This window comes from Heterodontus francisci, chromosome 1 (assembly GCF_036365525.1).
Source record: "Heterodontus francisci isolate sHetFra1 chromosome 1, sHetFra1.hap1, whole genome shotgun sequence".
Lineage (NCBI taxonomy): Eukaryota > Metazoa > Chordata > Chondrichthyes > Heterodontiformes > Heterodontidae > Heterodontus > Heterodontus francisci.
Window position 1 is genome coordinate 30513500 of NC_090371.1, and position 24338 is coordinate 30537837.

General features: G+C 43.5%; 1 protein-coding gene across 1 annotated transcript in view; it reads right to left on the reverse strand.

Annotated features, from left to right (window-relative positions):
* Positions 1 to 24338, reverse strand: part of ctnna2 (catenin (cadherin-associated protein), alpha 2) — a 1561189-nt gene that overhangs the window by 206616 nt on the left and 1330235 nt on the right. The window contains exon 14 of the mRNA XM_068028796.1: positions 22575 to 22688. Coding sequence (XP_067884897.1) covers positions 22575 to 22688 — 114 coding nt within the window. The remainder of the gene's footprint in view (positions 1 to 22574; positions 22689 to 24338) is intronic.

The window sequence follows — 24338 nt, forward strand, 5'->3', positions numbered from 1 at the left end:
ACCTCATCATTTTGGCCCCACCAAAAAATCTATACTGTCGTCAACTCCATCCCCCTCCCCACCCATTGTCTTTGGCTGAGCCAAACTATTCGCAACAGCTATTTGACCCAAAGCTGAGTTTCTGATCCAATGTCCTCTCCATCAGAAAGACTGCCTACCTCTGCCTCTGGAACTTCACCTGATCTGCTCTTACCTCACCTCCTCAGCTGCTGAAATCCTCCAATCCTTTTGACACTCTTTCGGATGGCCTCCAATCTTTCATTCTCTATAAACTTAATCTTACCCAAGACCCTGCTAAACTATTCCATTCTGTGGCATACTTGTTCATCATTCTTGTTTTTGTTAACCCGCATTGACTCCCTATCTCCCAATGCCGCAAATATAAAATCCTGTGTTTCAATCACATTGTGGCATTGCCTCTCTCTAAGTCTGGCATCTCTTATTACTCAATATCTACTCAAATGTTCTTCAACTTCAAATATTTTGAGGATCCTCTCCTTGTCTTCCCTCATCATGGGTGGCCATGCCTTTATCCATTTCGTTCCCCACATGCTGGAATTTCCTTCCTAAACCTCTAAGCCCCTCTGAGCATTGGGACATTTTCCCATGTTAAATGAAAGTCATTGTTGACTGATATATATCCTCAGTGCTTAAGTGAAGGTGTTGGGCAAAATCTTGTATTGATCTAAATGTGCCTGGAGGATAAATGGATAGAATGTTCCCTATGTATTGCATTGCCTCTTGCACACTGACTTAAGTGACAACTACTTGGAGTTTGCTACCTGGGATAATATAAAGGTATGTAAGCCTAGGATTAATAGTACACAAAATGCATCTATAAATTACAAGTGACTATAATCTTATGCCCTATAAAAAGTGTATTAGGTTGACAAAAGATTTACTGAGGTACACTGTGCAGTCTAGAGCCCTGCAGGCAATCAAAACCAGAACTTTAACAACAAATTTGGATAGTTTATGTAAGATTTAAAGATGTGTCTACAGTGTATTTGAACCTAGAAATCAGTGTCGGCAGTTTGACAATCCTTTGTTGGCTATTTTAATGGTAGCATTAATTCATTTATTTTAAATGGGTTAACGTCTGCTAAAATTGCAGAGAATGTCATATGAAGGTGTCAACCTTCATCCATTAATATTGCAAGTTCTAAGCTTTGAAGTTTTCTACAGCAGATGTGAGGATAACTATTATGGGATTCACTAACACCCAATATTTAATTAGTCAATGTCGCACTCGCCCATCACACCTGTCCTCACTGACCTACATTGGCTCCTAGAATCCAGATGTCTCATAAATTTAGAATTCTCTTTATGTTAAAATTTCTGCATGGCCTTGACCCTCCGAACCTCTGTAACCTTATTCACTCCTACAACCCCTGCCTCACACCCATTCCCTTCTTCCAAATTGGATTGCCAACACTGTAGAATTATCCTGGAGTCTCCAGAAATTAGAGATTTATTTCCTGCAAATTTCTGTGAACACCCATCTGAAAAATCATGGGTGCATGAAAATAAACTGGCCGTGTTTTTCATTTTCCTTGAGCACCTACCTTAATTAGTTTGCAAAATACTAATGGTGAAAAAAGGCTTTTTGGGCGGGCAATTGGAGGCAGAAAGTCAGGTGATGAAATCTTCAGGAATATGTCTGACCAGGACAAAGCAGCCTGCTTGATCGGCACCACTTTCAACATTCACTCCCTCCACTAACGCACAGTGCCAGCAGTGTGCACTATCTACAAGATGCACTGCAGCAACTCACCAAAGCTCCTTCGATATCACCTTCCAAACCTGCGACCTCTACCATCTAGAAGAACAAGGGCAGCAGATGCATGGGAACACCACCACCTGCAGGTTCCCCTCCAAGTCACACACCATCTTGACTCAGAAATATATTGCTTCTCCTTCACTGTCGCTGGGTCAAAATCCTAGAACTCACTACTTAACAGCACTGTGGGTGCACTTACACCACATGGACTGCAGCGGTTCAAGAAGGTGGCTCACCATTACCTTCTCAAGGGCAATTAGGAATGGGCAATAAATGTTGGCCTTGCCAGCAATGCTCACATCCCATGAATGACTAAAAAAAGAGTTGGGAACCCTACCTCTGAAAACCTTGCTCCTGGGACTTCAACATCATGCCCCACTATTATTTAAGCCATCTTGATCGCACTCTCTGGAATGTCCTTTACAAATCTCCAACTTCCTCTCCTCCTTTAAGATCCTTTTTAAAACATACTATTTTAACCAAAAGTTTGGGCATTGCTTTCTAATATCTCCTGTGGCTCAGTGTCCATTTTTGTTATGCCACAGTGAAGGAACATTGGAACAATACTGTGTACAGTTCTGATCGCCACACTATAGGAAGGATGTGATTGCACTGGAGAGGGTGCAGAAGAGATTCACCAGGATGTTGCCTGGGCTGGAGCATTTCAGCTATGAAGAGAGACTGAATAGGCTAGTGTTGTTTTCCTGAGAGCAGGGAAGGCTGAGGGGGGACATGATTGAGGTATACAAAATTATGAGGGGCATTGATAGGGTAGATAGGAAAACATTTTTTCCCATTAGCGGAGGTATCAATAAACAGGGGGCATCAATTTAAGGTAAGGGGCAGGAGGTTTAGAGGGGATTTGAGGAAAAGCTTGTTCACCCAGAGGGTGGTTGGAATCTGGAACACATTGCCTGAAGAGGTGGTACAGGCAGGAACCCTCACAGCATTTAAGAAGTATTTAGATGATCACTTGAAACGCCATAGCATCCAAGGTTACGGACCAAGTGCTGGAAAATGGGATTAGAATAGATAGGTGCTTAATGGCTGGCACGGACACGATGGGCCAAAGGGCCTGCTTCTGTGCTGTATAACTCTATGACTCTCTATGACTCTATTTTTCCATGTTAAAGGTGTTATATAAATGCATGCTGCTAATGCATATTATTTCCACACTGTATAATTTACATTTGCTCAGCCTCTGAGACAACATTCATCATTGCTGATTTTCACTGAATGATTCTTGCTCCATATATTTAGCATAATAAACTATAGCAAACATGCAGACACCTGCAGAGGAATTGGGATTACTGCATTAATTTAAGTGAGACACATCTCTTGCATCTGATTTCACTTTTGCTTTTTCTTTCCGACTTAAACAGTCTGCTTTATTATTTGTTTCACTGAACACACTTGCGATTTATTTCATGCAAGCCTTCTCTAATGCGAATGCCAGGTTGCTGCTCATGGCTGAGTAAATCTATTGAATAAATATTGTATCAAACAGTTAGAATCAATCATAGGTGCAGAACAGAAACTGGCCATCTGGTCCATCGCATTTGTGCCATTAATAATAGCCATGAGCCAATTGGTCCAATCTCACACGCCTGCTCACTTCTCATCTATTCAATATTTCTCTTTCTTAACCAACTCTCTACAGTCCCCACCACTTACACCATTCCTGTTTATCCCAGACAGCCACTTGTATTAGGCAGATAGCATTGAACATTTGCCATTGTGCCAGCTGTGGCTAGTCAGTAATACTCTCACCTCTGAGTCAAAAGATTGTAGGTTGTAGTCCCACTCCAGAGACATGAGCACACAGTTTCGGCCCACATTCCCAGTGCAGTACTGAGGGAGTGCCATCTTTCAGATGAGACTTTAAACCGAGGCCTCATCTGCCCCCTTAGGTGGATGTAAAAAATCCCATGGCATTGGGTCAAACAACTGGAAAAGTGTTTTTTCTAACTGAAAATCAGCACATATTTGTTACAGGCACTTCATCGAGTTCTTTGAAGAAGTAACAGAGAATTGAATGGGATAGTGCAGTTGATATGATAAGGGACTTTCAAAATATATTTTACAAAGTACCACAGAATAGACATATTAACAAAATTGAAACCCTTGAGATTAAAGGGATAGTTGCAGCTTGGATACAGAAATGGCGATGGGAGAAAGTAAAGAGTAATAGTGAATGTTTTTTAGATTGGATGGAAGTATATAGTGGTGTTCGCCAGGAATCAGTTTTAAGTAGTTTTGATATATATATAAGTGATCGAGACTTGGGTGCGCAAGGGATAATTTCAAAATTTGCCAATTACACGAAACTCTGAATTGTAGTAAATGAAGAGGAGGATAGTGGCAGACTTCAGGAGAACAGAGACAAAATGTGAACTGGCCAGATATGGCAGATTAAATTTAACGCAGAGAAGTGTGAAGTGACACATTTTGGTTGGAAAAATGAGAGGCAATATGAACTAAATTTTAAAAGGGGTGCAGGAACAGATACACCTGGGAGTGCATGAACACAAATCTATGAAAGAGGCAGGAAAAGTTGAGACAGCCGTTATAAAAAGCATTTAGGATCCTTAGCTTTATTAATAGAATAGAGTACAAAAGGAAGGAAGTTATGGTAAACCTGTCTAAAACACTCATTAGGCCTCAGCCGCAGTATTGTATTCAAGTCTGGGCACCACACTTTAGGAAGGATGTCAAGGCCTTGGAGAGGATGAAGGCGAGATTTACCAGAATAGTACCAAGGATGGGGAACTTCAGTTATGTGGAGAGACTGGAGAAGCTGGGGTTATTCTTTATTACAGCAGAGAAGGTCAAGAGGAGATTTGGTGGAGTTGGTCAAAATCATGAATCATTTTGATACAGTAACTAAAGATAAACTATTTCCAGTGGCAGAAGGGTCGATAACCAGAGGACACAGATTTGAGATGATTGACAAAAAGTACAGAGGAGACGTGACAAAAATCTTTTTTACACTGTTGTTATGACTGAAAAGGTGGTGGAAGCAGATTCAATAGCAACATTCAAAAGACAGTTGGATAAATACTTGAAGGGAAAAAAAATACAGAACTATGTGGAAAGAGGAGGGGAATGGGACTAATTGAATAGCTCCAATAAAGACCTGGAAAAGGCACAATAGGCCGAATGGCCTCCTTCAGAGCTACAACATTCTGTGAATCAATGAAGAGGAGGAGAGTCCTCCCCCAGTCCTGATCAATATTTATCTCTCACCCAACATTACGACATAACATATGATCTGTCATTATCACACTCCTGTTTGTGGAAGCTTGCTGTGCACCAGTTGGCTGATGCATTTACTACATTACAATGGCAACTACATTTGAAAAGTACTTCATCGGCTGGAAGGTGCTCTGAACGATCTGGGCTCACGAAAGGCGCTGTATTAATGCAAGTCTTTCTTTTCTCTCATTTGTAATATAGGTGTCAATTTCAAAGGCGCCACTTAAACTTTAGGGCAGTTGAAGCAGTTGTTCAAGGTCATCTTCCATCCTTCCCCGCCCACTGGCATCCGCCCATGTAGAATGTTGTATTTAAATCACCCTCTTATTAAATGTTAATTTTGGATAGACATTCGCAAAGGCGGTGGCAGCAGTTCTGTAGCTTTGAAATTGATCAAGGCCTTTTTGTAGGCAGTTCTGAAAGACATTCACAATCATATAGGCTGAGCTTATCAAGAAAAAACAAGAATACTTTAGCTTTCAGCCAAAGAGGATTTAAAACTAATTATGATATAAAACTGCTGAGATCTTTCTTCCTGATCTAAATGTATTTTTTATGTTTTGCAAACACTGAACAGTGGCTTTCGAGTCAAAGGTGCTTACATGCGTCATGATACTCTCTGCTGGCCCATAGAGCTTGATAATTAGCCTGACATTAGTAGTGGGGAAAAAGCTAGAAATAATTATTAGGGAAGTGGTAACAGGACACTTAGAAAATCATAATATGATTGGGCAGTGTCAACACAGATTTATGTTTGACAAATCTATTAGTTTTTTGAGGTTCTAACATTAGGATTGATAAAGGGGAAACCAGTGGATCTGGTGTATTTGGATTTTCAAAAAGCATTTTAGAGTTTTTAAGATTAGTTTTTAAATTTAATCAAGTTAGACTTTTTGTGATTGGGTAATTTTTTTGTTAATATTCATATGTGGTAAATTAATGAATGAGCAATGTGCCCAAAATTAATTTCTGTATGGACAATAAATTGAAATTGAATTGAATTGAATAAGGTGTCACACAAGAAGTTATTACACAACATTAGAGATTATGGGATTGTGGATAACATACTAGCATGGATTGAGAATTGGTTACTGTACAGAAAACACAGCAGGAATAAACAGGTCATTTCCGGGTTGGCAGACTATAACAAGGATCAGTGCTTGAGCTTCAGCTATTTACAATCTATATTAATGTGTTTTTAATAATTAGATGAGGGAACAAAGTATATCGTATGCAAGTTGGCTGATGATACAAAGCTAAGTGGGAAAGTAAGCTGTGAGAAGGACATAAAGAGGCTGTAAAGGGATATAGATAGGTTAATAGGAACATAGGAGCAGGAGTAGGCCATTCAGCCCATCGAGCCTGCTCCACCATTCAATACGATCATTGCTGATCCTCCACTTCAATGCCTTTTTCCCACACTATCCCCATATCCCTTTATGTCATTTGTATTTAGAAATCTGTCAATCTCTACTTTAAACTTACACAGTGTCTGAGCTTCCACAGCCCTCTGGGGTAGAGAATTCCAAAGATTCACAACCCTCTGAGTAAAGAAATTTCTCCTCAACTTTGTCCTAAGTGGCTTCCCCCTCATTTTCAAATTGTGTCACCTGCTTCTAGACTCCCCAACCAGGGGAAACATCTGAGCTGAATCTGCCCTGTCTATCCCTTTATAGGTTTCAATGAGATCACCTCTCATTCTTCGAAACTCTCGAGAATACAGGCCCAGTTTCCCCAATCTCTCTTCATAGGACAGTCCCGCGATCCCGGGAACAAGTCTGGTGAACCTTCGTTGCACTCCCTCTATGGCAATATCCTTCCTAAGGTAACGGGACCAAAACTGCACACAGTACTCCAGGTGCAGTCTAACCAAGGTTAGAACATAGAACATAGAACAGTACAGCACAGTACAGGCCCTTCAGCCCACGATGTTGTGCCGAACCTTTATCCTAAGCTAAGATCAAACTACCTACATACCCTTCATTCTGCTATCATCCATGTACCTATCCAAGAGTCGCTTAAATGTCCCTAATGTATCTGCTTCTACTACCACCGCTGGCAGTGCATTCCATGCACCCACCACTCTCTGTGTAAAGAACCTACCTCTGACATCTCCCCGAAACCTTCCTCCAATCACCTTAAAATTATGCCCCCTGGTGATAGCCCTTTCCGCCCTGGGAAAAAGTCTCTGGCTATCCACTCTATCTATGCCTCTCATCATCTTGTACCCCTCTATCAAGTCACCTCTCATCCTTCTGCGTTCCAATGAGAAAAGCCCTACCACCCTCGACCTTTCTTCGTAAGACATGCCCTCCAGTCCAGGCAGCATCCTGGTAAATCTCCTCTGCACCCTCTCTAAAGCTTCCACATCCTTCCTATAATGAGGTGACCAGAACTGAACACAATATTCCAAGTGTGGTCGAACCAGGGCTTTATAGAGTTGCAGCAAAACCTCGCGGCTCTTAAACTCAATCCCCCTGTTAATGAAAGCCAACACACCATATGCCTTCTTAACAACCCTATCAACTTGGGTGGCAACTTTGAGCGATCTATGGACATAGACCCCAAGATCCCTCTGTTCCTCCACACTACCAAGAATCCTGTCTTTAAGCCTGTATTCTGCATTCAAATTCGACCTTCCAAAATGTATCACTTCACACTTTTCCAGGTTGAACTCCATCTGCCACTTCTCAGCCCAGCTCTGCATCCTGTCAATGTCCCGTTGCAATCTACAACAGCCTTCCACACTATCCACAACTCCAGCAACCTTCATGTCATCGGCAAACTTGCTAACCCAGCCTTCCACTTCCTCATCCAAGTCATTTATAAAAATCACAAAGAGCAGAGGTCCCAGAACAGATCCCTGCGGAACACTACTGGTCAAAGAGCTCCAGGCTGAATACTTTCCATCTACTACCACCCTCTGTCTTCAATGGGCCAGCCAATTCTGTATCCAGACAGCCAACTTTCCCTGTATCCCATGCCTCCTTACTTTCTGAATGAGCCTACCATGGGGAACCTTATCAAACGCCTTGCTAAAATCCATATACACCACATCCACTGCTCTTCCTTCATCAATGTGTTTTTCCACATCTTCAAAGAATTCAATAAGGCTTGTGAGGCATGACCTGCCCCTCACAAAGCCATGCTGACTGTCTCTAATCAAACTATGCTTTTCCAAATAATCATAAATCCTGTCTCTCAGAATCCTCTCCAATAATTTGCCCACTACCCGACATAAGACTGACTGGTCTATAATTCCCAGGGTTATCCCTATTCCCTTTCTTGAACAAGGGAATAACATTTGCCACCCTCCAATCATCTGGTACTACTCCAGTGGACAGTGAAGACGCAAAGATCATCGCCAAAGTTGCGGAAATCTCTTCCCTCGCTTCCCTTAATATCCTTGGATATATCCCGTCTGGCCCCGGGGACTTATCTGTCCTCATGTCTTTCAAAATTTCCAGCACATCCTCCCTCTTAACATCAACCTGTTTGAGCATATCAGCCTGTTTCCCGCTGTCCTCACAAATGTCCAGGTCCCTCTCACTAGTAAATACTGAAGTATTCATTTAGGACCTCCCCTACCTCCTTCGACGCCAGGCACAATTTCCCTCCACTATCCCTGATCGGCCCTAACCTCACTCTGGCCATCCTCTTGTTCCTCACATAAGTGTAGAACACCTTGGGATTTTCCTTAATCCGACCCGCCAAGACTTTTTCATATCCCCTTCTAGCTCTCCTAAGTCCATTCTTCAGTTCCTTCCTGGCTACCTTGTAACCCTCTAGAGCCCTGTCTGAACCTTGCTTCCTCAACCTTATGTAAGCTTCCTTCTTCCTCTTGACTAGCTGTTCCACATCTCTTGTCATCCAAGGTTCCTTCACCCTACCATCCCTTCCTTGCCTGATCGGGACAAACCTATCCAGCAGTCGCAGCAAGTGTTCCTTAAACAACCTCCACATTTCTGTCGTGCATTTCCCTGAGAACATCTGTTCCCAATTTATGCTCCCCAGTTCCTGCCTGATAGCATTGTAATTCCCCCTCCCCCAATTAAATATTTTCCCATTCCATCTGCGCCTGTCCCTCTCCATGACAATAGTAAAGGTCAGGGAGTTGTGATCACTATCACCAAAATGCTCTCCCACCAAGAGATCTGCCACCTGGCCTGGTTCGTTGCCAAACACCAAATCCAACATGGCTCCCCTCTAGTCGGCCTATCTACATATTGAGTCAGGAAACCTTCCTGGACACACCTGACAAAAACTGCTCCATCCAAACTATTTGCACTAAGGAGGTTCCAATCAATATTAGGGAAGTTGAAGTCACCCATGACAACAACCCTGTTACTTCTGCACCTTTCCAAAATCTGCCTCCCAATCTGTTCCTCCGTGTCTCTGTTGCTATTGGGGGGTCTATAGAAAACTCCCAATAAAGTGACTGCTCCTTTCCTGTTTCTGACTTCCACCCATAATGACTCAGTAGACAAACCCTCCTCGACGACCTCCCTTTCTGCAGCTGTGATACTATCCCTGATTAGCAATGCCACTCCCCCACCTCTTTTACCTCCCTCCCTATTCCTTTTGAAACATCTAAACCCCGGAACATCCAACATCCATTCCTGCCCCTGTGATATCCAAGTCTCTGTAATGGCCACAACATCATAGCTCCAAGTACTGATCCATGCTCTAAGTTCATCACCCTTATTCCTGACACTTCTTGCGTTAAAATAGACACACTTCAACCCATCATACTGGCTGCAACTTTGCCCTGCCAACTGTCTAACCTTCCTCACAGTTTCTCTGCACTCTGTATCTGCCTGTTCAACAGCTACCCCATCCACTGTTCCGTAGCTCCGGTTCCCATCCCCCTGCCAAACTAGTTTAAACCCTCCCGAAGAGCTCTGGCAAACCTCCCGCCCAGGATATTGGTGCCCCTCCAGTTCAGATGCAACCTGTCCTTCTTGTACAGGTCCCACCTTCCCCAGAAGGTATCCCAATGATCCACATATCTGAAGCCCTCCCTCCTACACCAGCTCTGTAGCCACGTGTTCAGCTGCACTCGCTCTCTGTTTCTAGCCTCACTAGCACGTAGCACCGGTATCAATCCTGAGATTACTACTCTGCTCGTCCTGCCTTTTAGCTTCCAACCTAACTCCCTATATTCGCTTTTCAGGTCCTTATCCCTTTTACTGGCTATGTCATTGGTACCGATGTGTACCATGACTTCTGGCTGCTCCCCCTCCCCCTTAAGAATCCTGTAGACTCGATCCGAGACATCCCTGACCCGGGAGGCAACATACCATCTGGGAGTCTCGTTCGTGACCACAGAATCTCCTGTCTGTTCCTCTAACCATTGAATCTCCTTCTATATATTAAATGAATAGGCAAGAACGTGGCAGATGGAATTTCACATGGAGAAGTGTGACGTTATCCACTTTGATAGGAAAAATAGAAAAGAAGAATATTTTTCGGTGAGAGACTTGGAAATTTTGGTATTCATGGGACCTGAGTGTCTTTGTACACGAATCACAGAAAATCAACGTGAAGGTACAGCAATTAGGAAAGCAATTAGGAAAGCAAGTGTTATGTTAGCCTTTATTACAAGGCAATTGGAGGATTGGAGTAAACAATTATTACTGCAATTATATAGGGACTTGGTGAGAGTACCTGGATTACTTTGTACAGTTTTGGTCTCCTTACCCAAGGAAGGATATACTTGCATTAAAGGCAGTGATAGAATTGTCCTATGAGGGTTGATTGAGTAAACTAGGCCTATATTCACTCGAGTTTAGAGGAATGAGAGGTGACTTCATTGAAACATGCAAAATTTCTAAAGGGCTTGACAGGATAGATGCTGAAAGGATGTTTCCCGAGGCTGGTGTGTCTAGGAGTCACTATTGTGAATCTTTGAAATTCTCCACTACAGAGGGGATGCTCAGTCATTGACGCCGGAAATCAATGGAATTTTGGATACTGAGGGAATCAAGAAATATGGAGATAGTGTGGGAAGGTGGAGTTGAGGTAGAAGATTAGCCATTGACATAGTGAACAGCATTTGTACGAACACACCTGCTATAAGCAGTGGAGATTGTAATTCCTTTTTAAACAAACCTATGGGGCTTCATTTTAACCTCATCCCCCAGCCAGATCAGGGCAGGTTCAGGTCAGGTGACCATTTTGCATCCTGCCCTATTTTATGCTTTATGGCTTTCAATGGTTCATGAAAGAGAGTCTACATTTCCACCATCCTCTGTGTGAAGGATTTATTTTCTAACCTCACCTTTAATTTTCCTTTTGATTATTTTTAATTCAATTTCAACACAGACCCTGTGGAATGACACCCCATCTTTCCAGCTGAAGAAATTTACTTTTGCTCCTACCCTTTGTTTTCTGCCATCTGACCAGCTCTCTATCCATGTGCTTATATTGCCTACATTGCCCTTAATTTCATGTGGCATTATCTTTCTCATAGGTTTCTTATACAGTACCTTACCAAATGCTTTGAAAATCCATATAAACCACATCCAGTGCGTTTCCTTCAGCTATTCCCTTATCTCATCAAAAGATTGTATCAGATTGATCAAGCACATCCTGCCTTTTAGAAATCTAAGCTGACTGTACCTAATTCATTGATGTTTCTCTTAAGGCTTAAGTCATTTCATTCTGGATTATGAACTATAATGGCCTGATTTTCGAAATGCCTGCCCTGGTGTATAATCTTGCCCGCCAACAGCACACATCAGTAAACTGAATACATGCTGCACAATTTTCTGGCCCTTCAAATTATTGGATGAACAACTGCAAGGGATCGTGTCCACGATTTCCTGAAATGCACCAGGTCAAAGCTCTGCACAGAAGCATGCATTCTGAAAATAGGACTGTAGTACTTTGCCAACTATAATTTCTTGGATTAACTCTTTTTTTTTTGAAGACCAGCAAAAGATTTGCCACCTTCCAGTTCTCTGCGATGATTTTCCTTTCCACTGCATTTTGAAAAATTACAATAAAACCCTCTGTAACTCCGTAGATTCTTTGGAAATTTTTCTCTTTCAGGTATTTATCCATTTCCCTTGGAAGGCTACTATTGAACCTGAATCCACCGTCCTTTCAGCAGTGCATTCCAAATCTTAATCACTTGTTGCACAATGAAGTTTGTCCTCATGTTGTTTCTGTTTTTTTGCGAATCACCCTAAATCTGTTCCCTCTTGTTATGGGGAAGGTGGAGTTGAGGCCCCAATCAGATCAGCCATGATCTTATTAAATGGCAGAGCAGGCACGAAAGGGTCGAATGGCCAACACCTGCTACTAATTCATATGTTCGTATCAGCCCTTTTTTGATTTTTCTTTGTTCTTACACTGATACTGAGCATATTGTGGTCGCTTTCTCCCAAATATATTTCAACTGTTAGATCATGTACATCATTACTCAGAACCAACTTCAGTCATGCTTCCTTCCTTGTTGGATTTTCAAAGTAATGCCTGAGAAAGTTTCGGCCCCAAGACCTCTAATCATTCGCTTTACCAGATAAAACTGTGTATGGACAAGCACCAGCTATCCTGAGGGAAACTTCGGAGGGAACCAGCTACTAGATGGTTTGATTAGTCTTTCGCCCCTATACCCAGGTCGGACAACCGATTTGCACGTCAGGACCACTACGGACCTCCACCAGAGTTTCCTCTGGCTTCGCCCTGCCCAGGCATAGTTCACCATCTTTCGGGTCCAAACACGGGCGGCACAGTGGCGCAGTGGTTAGCACCGCAGCCTCACAGTTCCAGCGACCCGGGTTCAATTCTGGGTACTGTCTGTGTGGAGTTTGCAAGTTCTCCCTGTGCCTGCGTGGGTTTTCGCCGGATACTCTGGTTTCCTCCCACCACCAAAAGACTTGCAGGTTGATAGGTAAATTGGCCATTATAAATTGCCCCTAGTAGAGGTAGGTGGTCGGGGAATATAGGGACAGGTGGGGATGTGGTAAGAATATGGGATTAGTGTAGGATTAGTATAAATGGGTGGTTGATGGTCGGCACAGACTTGGTGGGCTGAAAGGCCTGTTTCAGTGCTGTATCTCTAAAAAAAAAGTAGTTCTAAACAGACTGAAAGAGAACCCTCCCCTTCCTCAACACATACATTTTCCTATTCAAGCTTGGAAAACTTAATTATCCCCAGCTTGTGTATATCTTCTATCTCTCTGTTCTGTAGCTGCTCACTTTTAATTTTGCCACAGCAGCTCTCTCATAGCATCACAAAGCAGAATGCCTGTAGCCAATGTGCAACATTCAGCACACTGAAAATAGGAATTAATTGGCAGAAAGCCAAGCCTCAATTAATCTACTTGTCAGGAAAGCCTTTAGATATATGTTTCTATATCATTCTTCTCTTGCAGAATAAACTTGATTCTATTGTTCGTTTTTCCCTAAATATGTTAAACTATTGGCCAGGACATAAATTAATGTGAATATAACCTTCCATTTTTTTACTTGGAAACTCACCTATACATCCAGGGAAGTACTCGTTTGCAATTGCTAGGAATCAGAACTTCTGAAATCTATGATTTCAGTGCAGCGGCAGTGGAAAAGAAGGAGACTGAGTGAGACCAGCGGTGTTTAAAAAGTACAGCGGCCGTGAGAAAGAACGAGACTGAGTGAGACCAGCGGTGTTTAAAACGAGCAGCGGCAGCGGGAAAGAACGAGACTGAGTGAGACCAGTGGTGTTTAAAAAGTGCAGCGGCAGTGCGCCTGAGTTTTGAAAGGGGAAGCCAACAGTGACATCACAGGAGAGCTGCAAGGTGATTGGTTGGTGAGTAGCAGCTGTTAGAATATCTTAAAAAATAAGGGGTAAGTTTTTTTTTGTTGAAAATAAAACCTCTGGAGATAAGGTGAGTATGACTAAAGTGTTTTTTTTTGAGAATTTGAGATTGAAGTATTCTTTAATTCAGGGAGTAACTAATTAACCGAAAGGGTAAGTCATGGCAGGAGAGCTCAGCCCCGTGATATGCTCCTCCTGCGCTATGTGGGAAATTAGGGATGCTTCCAGTCTCCCTGATGACCATGTGTGCAGGAAGTGTATCCATCTGCAGCTACTGACTAAAGCTGGAGCTGGAGCTGCAGGTGGATTCACTGTGGAGCATCCGCAATGCTGAGGCCGTCGTGGATAGTACGTTTAGTGAGGTGGTCACACCGCAGGTAATGGCTGCACAGGCAGAAAAGAGATGGGTGACCACCAGACAGAGTAGTAGGCGCAGGCAGGTAGTGCAGGAGTCCCTTGTGGCCATCCCCCTCTCAAACAGATATACCGCTTTGGATACTGTTGGGGGGGATGACCTCCCAGGGGAAAGCAGCAACAGCCAAGTTCGTGGCACAACTGAGGGCTCTGCTGCACAGCAAGGGAGGAAAAGGGTTGGAAGAGTTAGAGTGATAGGGGATTCTATCGTAAGGGGTGCAGACAGGCATTTCTGTGGCCACAAACGAGACTCCAGGATGGTATGTTGCCTCCCTGGTGGTAGGGTCAAGGATGTCTCGGAGCGGCTGCAGGACATTCAGAAAGGGGAGGGTGAGCAGCCAGAGGTCGTGGTCCATATTGGTACTAACGATATAGGCAGGAAAAGAGATGAGGTCCTGCAAAGTGAATATGGGGAGTTAGGCAGAAGGTTAAAAAGTAGGACCTCTAGGGTTGTAATCTCAGGATTACTCCCTGTGCCACGTGCTAGTGAGGGTAGGAATAGGAGGATTAGGCAAATGAATGCGTGGCTGAAGAGCTGGTGCAGGCGGGAGGGCTTCAGCTACTGGGATCATTGGGATCTCTTCTGGTGCATAGGTGACCTGTACAAGAAGGACGGGTTGCATCTAAACTGGAGGGGGACCAATATCCTTGCGGGAGGTTTGCTAGCACGACTCGGGAGGATTTAAACTAGTCTTGCAGTGGGGGTGGGATCCAAAGTAGTAGTCTCTCCGATGAGATAGTTGAGGCAAATGTAGAGGTTAAAGCAAGCAAGTCCAGTAGGCAAGCCGGGCAGGGCAGGACAGGGAGCATGGAAGGTCTGGTAGGCTAAACTGCATTTACTTTAATGCAAGAAGCCTTACATGTAAGGCAGATGAACTCAGAGCATGGATCAGTACATGGGATTGTGATATTATTGCTATTACGGAAACGTGGTTGAGGGATGGGCAGGACTGGCAGCTCAATGTTCTGGGGTACCGATCTTTCCGGCGTGACAGAGATGGAGGTAAGAGAGGAGGGGAAGTTGCACTTTTGATTAGGGAGGACATCACGGCAGTACTTAGAGAGGATATCCCAGGGGGAATGTCCAGCGAGGTCATATGGGTAGAACTTAGAAATAAGAAAGGGGTGATCACTTTGATGGGATTATACTATAGGCCCCCCAATAGTCAGAGGGAAGTGGAGGAGCATGTATGTAGGGAAATCACGGATAGGTGTAGGAATTATAGGGTTTTAATAGTAGGTGATTTTAACTTCGCTAATATTGACTGGGACTGTCTTAGTGCTAAGTGATCAGATGGGAAAGAATTTGTTAATCGTGTCCAGGATAGTTTTCCGAAGCAGTATGTGGATAGCCCTACTAGAGAAGGGGCTACACTCGACCTCCTCTTAGGAAATGAGGATGGGTAGGTGGTTGATGTATCAGTGGGGGAGCACTTTGGGACCAGTGACCATAACTCTATTAGCTTCAAGATAGTTATGGAGAAGGATTGGACTGGTCCTCAGGTTGAAGTCCTAAATTGGGGGAAGGCCAATTTCGATGGCATCAGACAGGAACTCTCAAAAGTTGAATGGGAGAGGCTGTTTATAGGTAAAGGGACGTCTGGCAAGGGGGAAGCTTTTAAAAGTGAGATAGGAAGAGTTCAGGGCTGCAATGTTCCTGTTAGATGGAAGGGCAAGGCTGGCAAGTTTAGGGAACCTTGGTTGACGAGGGATATTGAGGGTCTGGTCAGGACAAAAAAGGAGGCATATGTCAGGTATAGGCAGCTGGGATCGAGCGAGTCCCTCGAGGAGTATAGGGAATGTAGGACTACACTTAAGAAGGAAATTAGGAGGGCAAAAAGGGGCCATGAGATTTCCCTGGCAGATAAGATGAAGGAGAATCCTAAAAGATTCTATAAGTATATTAAGAGTAAAAGGATAGCTAGGGAGAGAGAATCAGTGTGGCAATCTATGTGTAGAGCCATGGGAAACGGGTGAGGTCTTAAATTAGTATTTCTCGTCCGTATTTACCGTGGAGAAGGTCATGGAAGCGAGTGAGTTCAAGGGAGGGAACAGTGATATCCTGGAGCATATCAACATGACAAAGGAGGAGGTGGTGGAGGCAGGAACAGTAACGACATTTAAGAGGCATCTGGACAGGTAATTGAATGAGCAAAGCATAGAGGGATATGGAATTAATGCAGGCAGATGGGATTAGTATAGATAGACATTATGGTCGGCATGGACACGGTGGGCCGAAGGGCCTGTTTCTATGCTGTACGACTCTATGACTCTATGATCAATGCAAATTTAATTGGAAGAACACAGTTTAATTGAAATGCCACCCATCTACTATTTCATTGATATATGTATCATATACCAGTCATGACGGCCAGGTAGCGGAAGAAATTGACCAGAGAAGCCGCCAACATTTGCTGGTCTAAAATGTGTCCTGTTCGACGCTTTAAATTGTTTTCTCTGACTTAAAGTGGTGAAAAACATATACCGATTTGAAACAAGCTTCCCAGGAGTACTGATATCGGGCAATCTGAAGTGATCCTGAAATAATGCAGCAGGGTTAGATTTGCAGGTCAATGATATTTCAGCAGAATCGAAAGATCATCAACCTGAAAGATCGGGCTGGATTTTATGGGCCCCCACAACCCCCAAACCGGATTGGAGGCAGGGGGGGCACGGAATATCGCGACGGTAGGCGTGGGGATGGCGGGGCAGAGGGCCCGTTGCCCAGCCTGTTAACGGCCACTTAAGGAGCTGTTCCCACCGCTGCTGGGATCTTACCAGTGACTAGGGGGGCCTCCATCGCGCATGGTGGACGCCTTGTAAAATGAGCGCCCTCCCTGCGGGCTTGTGCGGGAGGGGGGCCCTCCTCCGTGAGCAATCTATGAGCCAAAAAGGAGCCCCACTGGGAACCAATTCACCCCCCTGGGGCCCCCCGCCTCCTGGACAAGAGCAACCCACAGCCCTCCCTCACCTGGGCCTTCCCGACTGGCCCTGGCAACCGCACCTGACCTACCTCTTGTCCGGTGTTACAACACTGGTTCTTGGTCCGAGGCCTCTGCAGTACCGGCAGTGGTCACCACTCCTGTTGGCGCTGCCAATACTACTGAGCTGCCAGCTCACTGATTGGCTGGCAGCTCATGGAGGTGGGATTCCCCCCCTCCCACCCACTCCCCCACCCCTCCTCCCCCCCCCACCCCCCCCCCCCCCCCCAGGCTTTAAAGGGACAGGGACCCTGCCTCCTGAAATTTACATCTGAAAACACCAGAGGATCACTCTGGGGGCCGCAAAAATGCAGAGGCAGGGTTCCCCCAACATTTTTGGCCCAGCATCGGGAGCCCTGCCTCCTGCCCAAAATCCAACCCAAGAACATTGTTTCTCTCTCCACAGATGTTGTCCGACCTGCTGAGTGTTTTCCAGCATTTTCTGTTTTTATTGAAGAATTTGAATTTTGCTCAAGAGCAAGTTGAAGTACTGGTGAATGCCAGTGTAGCTCCAACCCATCCTGCCTTCAATTGGGAGGATGTATGGTGGTGTTTACGATTGCCCTCCTGGGATTTCAATCTCAGTTTTAATCAGTGTAGGGAGGTTAGGTTCTTCCTACCTGGAGAAAGCCCATAACGGCAAAGAAGATTTATATACCACCCTACTAGCAGGTTGCTTTCTCAAATTGGGTACAGCGGATACGATACTCAATCCTTTAGCCCAAGGATCCAGGATACGGTAGATCCTGGAGGGGGAGGTGCATTGCTACAGCTGGCAGAACTGTCAGCAAATTGTTTGCTTACCAGTGGGTTTTTCAGAACATGTGCTTTATGTTAATATCAGTTACGTTACTTATCAGAAATTTTCATCAGGAGGGGAAGGGATTAAAGAAGATCCATGCAGCATGATTTTCTTTTTAGTATGAGGAACACTGGCTGCATTTCCAAGCAGGCAAAAAATATGTTTAAGACATTTTTATTTGTTCATTCTTAGGATGAGGGCAACATTGGTAAGGCCCGCATTCAATGCCTAACCCTAGTTGCCCTTGAGATGGTAATAGTGAGCTGCCTCCTTGAATGGCTGCATTCTGTGATAAGACAGATTTTTGAACTATAGGGAGGTCAAGGGTTATGGGGAACATAGGCTGGAAAGTGGAGTTGAAGCTAAGATCATGTACAAGATGGACAGGTTACACCTTAACATGACCGGGACTAATATCCTTGTGGGGAGATTTGCGAGTGCTGTTGAGAAGGGTTTAAACTAGCTTGTCAGGGGATTGGGAACCTGTGAGGGAATTCAGATGGGAGAAAAGCAAAGCTGGTTGTGGGAAGTAGAAAAGCTGTGAATGAAAGTGGAAAGCAGCAGAAACAAATACTATAATCAATCAGGGTCAAAATGCAGAATAGTGTTAAAAAGGCAGAATTAAAGGCACTTTATCTGAATGCACGCATTATTCGCAACGAGGTAGGTGAGTTGATGGTACAAGTAGAAGTAAACGGGTATGATTTAATTGCCATTACGGTGACGTGGCTGCAGGGTGACCAAGACTGGGAACTGAACATGAAAGGATATTCAACATTTAGGAAGGACAGGCAAAAAGGAAAAGGAGGTAGGATAGTGCTGATAATAAGGGATGGGATCAGTGAATTAGTGAGAGAGGATTTTTGATTGAAATAATAGGATGTAGAATCTGTTTGGGTGGAGCTAAGAAACAGCAAGGGGCAACAATTATTGGTAGGAGTGGTTTACAGGCCATCAAACAGTAGCAATAATATAGTGCATGGTATAAATCAGGAAATTAGAAGTGCGTGTAGCAAGGGCAATGCAGCAATCAAGGGAGCCTTCAATCTACATATAGACTGGGCAAATCTAATGAGCACCAATGCCTTGGAAGAAGAATTCCTGGAATGTGTCTGAGATGGTTTTCTGGAGTAATATGTTGAGGAACCAACTGGGGAATAGGTTATTTTGGATCTAGCATTATGTAATGAGAAAGGGCTAATTAATCATCTGGTGGTAAAAGAACCTTTAGGGAAAAGTGACCATAGTTTGATAGAATTTTCCATTAAGTTTGAAAAGGATGTAGATCAATCTGAAATTAGGGTTTTAAATCTAAACAAGAGCAATTATGAAGGTATGAGAAGCAAGTTGGTCATGGTGGATTGGAAAAATACATTAAACGGTTTGACGGGAGATAGGCAATGGCTAGAATTTAAAGAATTAATGAATGGTTTTCAAAAAACATACATTCCTTTAAGGCAAAAGAACCCAATAGGGAAAGCGAGTCAGCCATGGCTAACACAGTAAGTTAGAGATAGTTTAGATTAAAGGGGGAAGCTATAAAGTTACCAAAAAAGTCATAAGCCGAAGGATTGGGAGAATTTTAGAATCCGGCAAAGGAGGACCAAGAAATTGATAAAGAAAGAGAAAATAGAATATGAATGTAAACTAGCAAGAAATATAAATATAGATTGTAAAAGCTTGTATAGGTATGTAAAAAGGAAAAAAACTGGCTAAGACAAATGTGGGTCCAATACAGGCAGACAGGAGAATTTATAATGGGAAATAGAGAAATCGCAAAGAAGCTAAATAATTACTTTTTGTCTGTCTTCACGGAGGAAGATACAAGAAGTCACCCAAGGCTCTAGTGAGAATGAGGAACTGAAAGAAATTAGGATTAGTAAAAAGGTAGTATTGGAGAAATTAATGGGATTGAAAGTTGGCAAATTTCCAGGACCCTATGATCTTCACCCTAGAGTGTTGAAAAAGATGGCTACAGAGATAGTGAATGCAATGGAGATCATCTTTCAAAATTCTATAAATTCTGCAATAGTGCCTGCAGATTGGAAGGTTAAACATATAACCCCACTTTTAAGAAAGGAGGGAGAGAGAAAACAGAGAACTACAGACCTGGTAGCCTGATGTCGGTAGTAGGGAAAATACTAGAATCTACTATAAAGGATGTGATTACTGGACACTTAAAAAACAATGGTCTGATTGGGCAGAGTCAACATGGATTAATGAAGGGGAAATCATGTTTGACAAACTTGTGAGAGTTTTTTGAGGATGTTACTAACAGAGTGGATAAGGGGGATCCAGTGGATGTGGTGTATTCAGACTTTCAGAAGGCTTTTGATAAAGTCCCATTTAGGAGGTTACTAAGCAAAATTAAAGCACAAGGGATTAGAGGTAATATACTAGCATGGATTGGGTAACAGGCAGAAAACAGAGAGTAGGAATAAACGGGCCATTCTTGCATTGGCAGGCTGTGACCAGTGGGGTACCACAAGGGTCAGTGCTTGGGCTACAGCTGTTCACAATCTATATCAATGACTTGGATGTGGGAATTAAATGTAATATTTCCAAGTTTACAGATGGCACAAAACTTGGTGGGAATGTGAGTTGTGAGGAGGATGCAAAGAGGCTTCAAGGGGATTTGAACAAACTGAGTGAGTGGGCAAGAACGTAGCAGATGGAATATAATGTGGATAAGTGTGAGGTTATCCACTTTGGTATGAGGAATGGAGGTGCAGAGTATTTCTTAAATGGTAAGAAATTGGCAAGTGCTGATGTCCAAAGGGACCTAGGTGTCCTTGTTCATAAGTCACTAAAAGCTGGCACGCAGGTGCAGCAAGCAATTAGGAAGGCAAACGGTATGTTAGCCTTTATCGCAACAGGATTTGAGTACAGGAGCAAAGAAGTCTTCCTACAATTGTATAGTGCATTGGTGAGGCCGCACCTGGAATATTGTGTGCAGTTCTGGTCCCCTTGCTTGAGGTTCACCAGACTGATTCCTGGGATGGTGAGATTGTCCTATGAAGAGAGATTGAGAAGACTGGGCCTGTATTCTCTGGAGTTTAGAAGAATGAGAGGCGATCTCATAGAAACTTAGAAAATTCCTAATGGGATAGGCAGGGTAGATGCAGAAAGAATGTTTCCCCTAGCTGTGGGGTCTAGAACAAGGGGACACAATCTCAGAATAAAGGACAAGCCATTTAGGACTGAGATGAGGAGGAAATTCTTCACTCAGAGGGCAGTGAATCTTTGGAATTCTCTGCCCCAGAGGGTACTGGAAGTTCAGTCACTGAGCAAGTTCAAGACAGAGATCGATAGATTTCTAGTTGCTTATGACATCAAGGGATATGGGGGTAGTGTGGGAATATGGCATTGAGGTAGACAATCAGCCATGATCTAGAATGGCGGAGCAGGCTCGAAGGGCTGAATGGCCTGCTCCTGCTTCTATGTTCCTAGATCAGCCATGGTCTTGCTGAATGGTGGAGCAGGCTCAAGGGGCCGTATGGCCTACTCCTGCTCCTATTTCTTATGCTCTTAAGTTCATATATTTTCATGCTTGTGTGGTGTAGGTACACCCACAGTGCTGCTCAAGAGGGAGTTCCAGGTTTTTGATCTAGTGACGGTGAAGGAACAGCAATATAGTTCCAAGTCAGGATGGCAGGTGACTTGCAGGGGAACTTGCAGATCATGGTGTTCCCATGCACCTGCTGTCCTTGTCTTCCAGGTGGTAAAGGTCGGGAGTTTGGGAGGTGCTGTCGAAGAAGCTTTGGCAAATTGCTGTACTGATGAAGTTGCAAAGAAACTCTATCAAGGCTACTTAGCTTCAGGCTTGACACCTTGTAGTAAGTCTAAACACACTCGGAGGCCCAGGGAGGTGAAACAGTGAGGGTTACAGATAAAATGCTATCTCTTCAAAAAAGTAACTGTTGATATGTTAGGCTGTTGAGCCCTTATAAATCACCATCATCTTATGGCTCAGGTTTAATATAGATTATAAAATAATTCGACATGGATTTTTAGATTGATGCAAAAACTGGATTATAACCACGGAATGAAGTTACTGAATTAACAGTTCGATATTTGGCAAGCAATGTGAAACCACCTCAAGAAGTTTGTTTCACTTTGCTTTAGCTTTGCACTATCTAATTACAACCAATCTGGACTGAACATTCAAAGCTCCATTTTGAAACAGTTCAGTGTTAGCAAAGAACTGATTGTCACATCAGCTGTGCAAATTGAAACAACATATGAGCAAAGCTCCCATGCCTGCGTGAAAAGATGCTTGCTCATAGCTTTGCTTTGCCTGACCAGAGAGTGGCACAGAGCTGGCAGTCGAACTCCATGTTGCTGCCTTCGGCTGCTTTAAAATTCATGCCAGCCTACTGTGTAACCAGGCAGTTGGAAATCAACATTACATTAGTTAACATCAATTTATTAAGAGGTGATCATATTCTTAACAAGAGTCTTCTTTTCAATTCTTTGTTTATTCCATATAATAAGGACAAACGCAAAAAAAATCAACTCACTGAGATCCAATAAACTCACCCTTGCACTTTGTCCCGCAATAAGTTGATCATCCTCAGTCTGAACACTTGTCCGGCTACGCACATCATAGTCTTCTTGTTCAAAGTCAGAATCATCCTCCAGTTCTTCCGGAGTCTAAATTGGAAAGTAAAATAGAAAGAAAGGAGATTATTACTCACTATAATCTTTGCATGGCTCTACCTCTGGTAAGTGCACAAATGCCATCAGATTCTATAAGTCACATTAAACAATTGAACAGGGCAGCAGGTATTACATTATAGAGGGTCGTCTATTTTCTTAAGTAGAATTGGGACCAGGACTAATCCCAGGGTTGTCAGACAAAGCTTTGTCCAGGAACATTTCTGTGTGAGCTCTAATTAATAACAAGCCCAATTTCAATAAAAATCCCATGTAGAACTGCACTGTAAATCTATCTGCTCCAGGGGCTATGAATGCCTGACATACTACTTTCTAATTCTGCTTCATCTAATGACTCTTCCTGCTGGTGGTCATTTAATTGCAGAATCTGGATGTCTCTGAGAAAAGTGGGCTCATTTATTTTACTTGAATCTTTTACGGCAATTGTAACAGAAATGTTGGAATAATGTTGAAATGAGGCTGAGATTCACAGTTTTACTCTCCCCATCTTTTTTTTTTGTTATGGGTATGTTCTCCATGAGACGGAACAGTAAAATAGTGATTGTTACTGGACGAGTAATCCAGAGGACTGGACTAATAATACAAGGAATTCGAGTTCAAATCCTAGCATAGCAGATTGAGAATTTTAATTCCAAGATGCACTGCAGCACCTCACCAAGGCTCCTTCAGCAGCACCTTCCAAACCCGCGACCTCTACCACCTAGAAGGACAAAGTTGGCAGATGCATGGGAACACCACTACCTGCCAGTTCCCCTCCAAGCCACACACCATCCTGACTTGGAACTATATTGCTGTTTCTTCACTGTCGCTAGGTCAAAATCTCGGAACTCCTTTTCCTAACAACACTGTTGGTGTACCCCAAGGACTGCAGCTCACCACCACCTTCTCAAGGGCAACTAGGGATGGGCAATAAATGCTGGCCTAGCCAGCGACGCCCACATCCCATGAACAAATAAAAAAGAATTCAGTTTTTAAGAAGATCTGGAATTAGCAAACTGGTATTACAAGCTTGGAACTGTTGGTTTGCTGTAAAAATCCAACTGGTTCACTAACGTCCTTTAGGGATGAAAACATGCAGTTCTTACCTAGTTTGGTCAATATGTGGCTCCAATCCCACACCAATGCGGTTGACTCTTAACTGCCCTCTGAAGTGACATAGCAAGCCACTCAGTTGCTTGCAATGGTTCAATAAGGCAGCCCATCACCACATTCTCAGGGCAAATAAGGATGAGCAATAATTGCCAACCTTGCCAAAGAATTATTTAACATTTAGAAAATGGACCCTTCTTTCTTTGCTCTCCCAATTTTCAATACTCACCAGTTACCCATCATCAACAACAACAGACAAATCAACATCATCATCCAGTGACATATTATGATGCTACCATGTTCACTTGAAGAAAAATGAACAATAAAGGACATGTGAGTACATTATTAGAACAAAAAAATCTGCTAACACTTGATTATGGCCAGAATTTTACGCCACCCCAGCAGGTCGGATGGTGGCGTGGGGGCGGCGTAAAATTGAGTGGCAGGCTCTGGGAGGCCTACCCGCTCCGATTCCACCTCCGAACAAGTTTACGGAGGTCTGGCGGGGGGTGGGAAACGGCCTGCCCACCCCCCCCC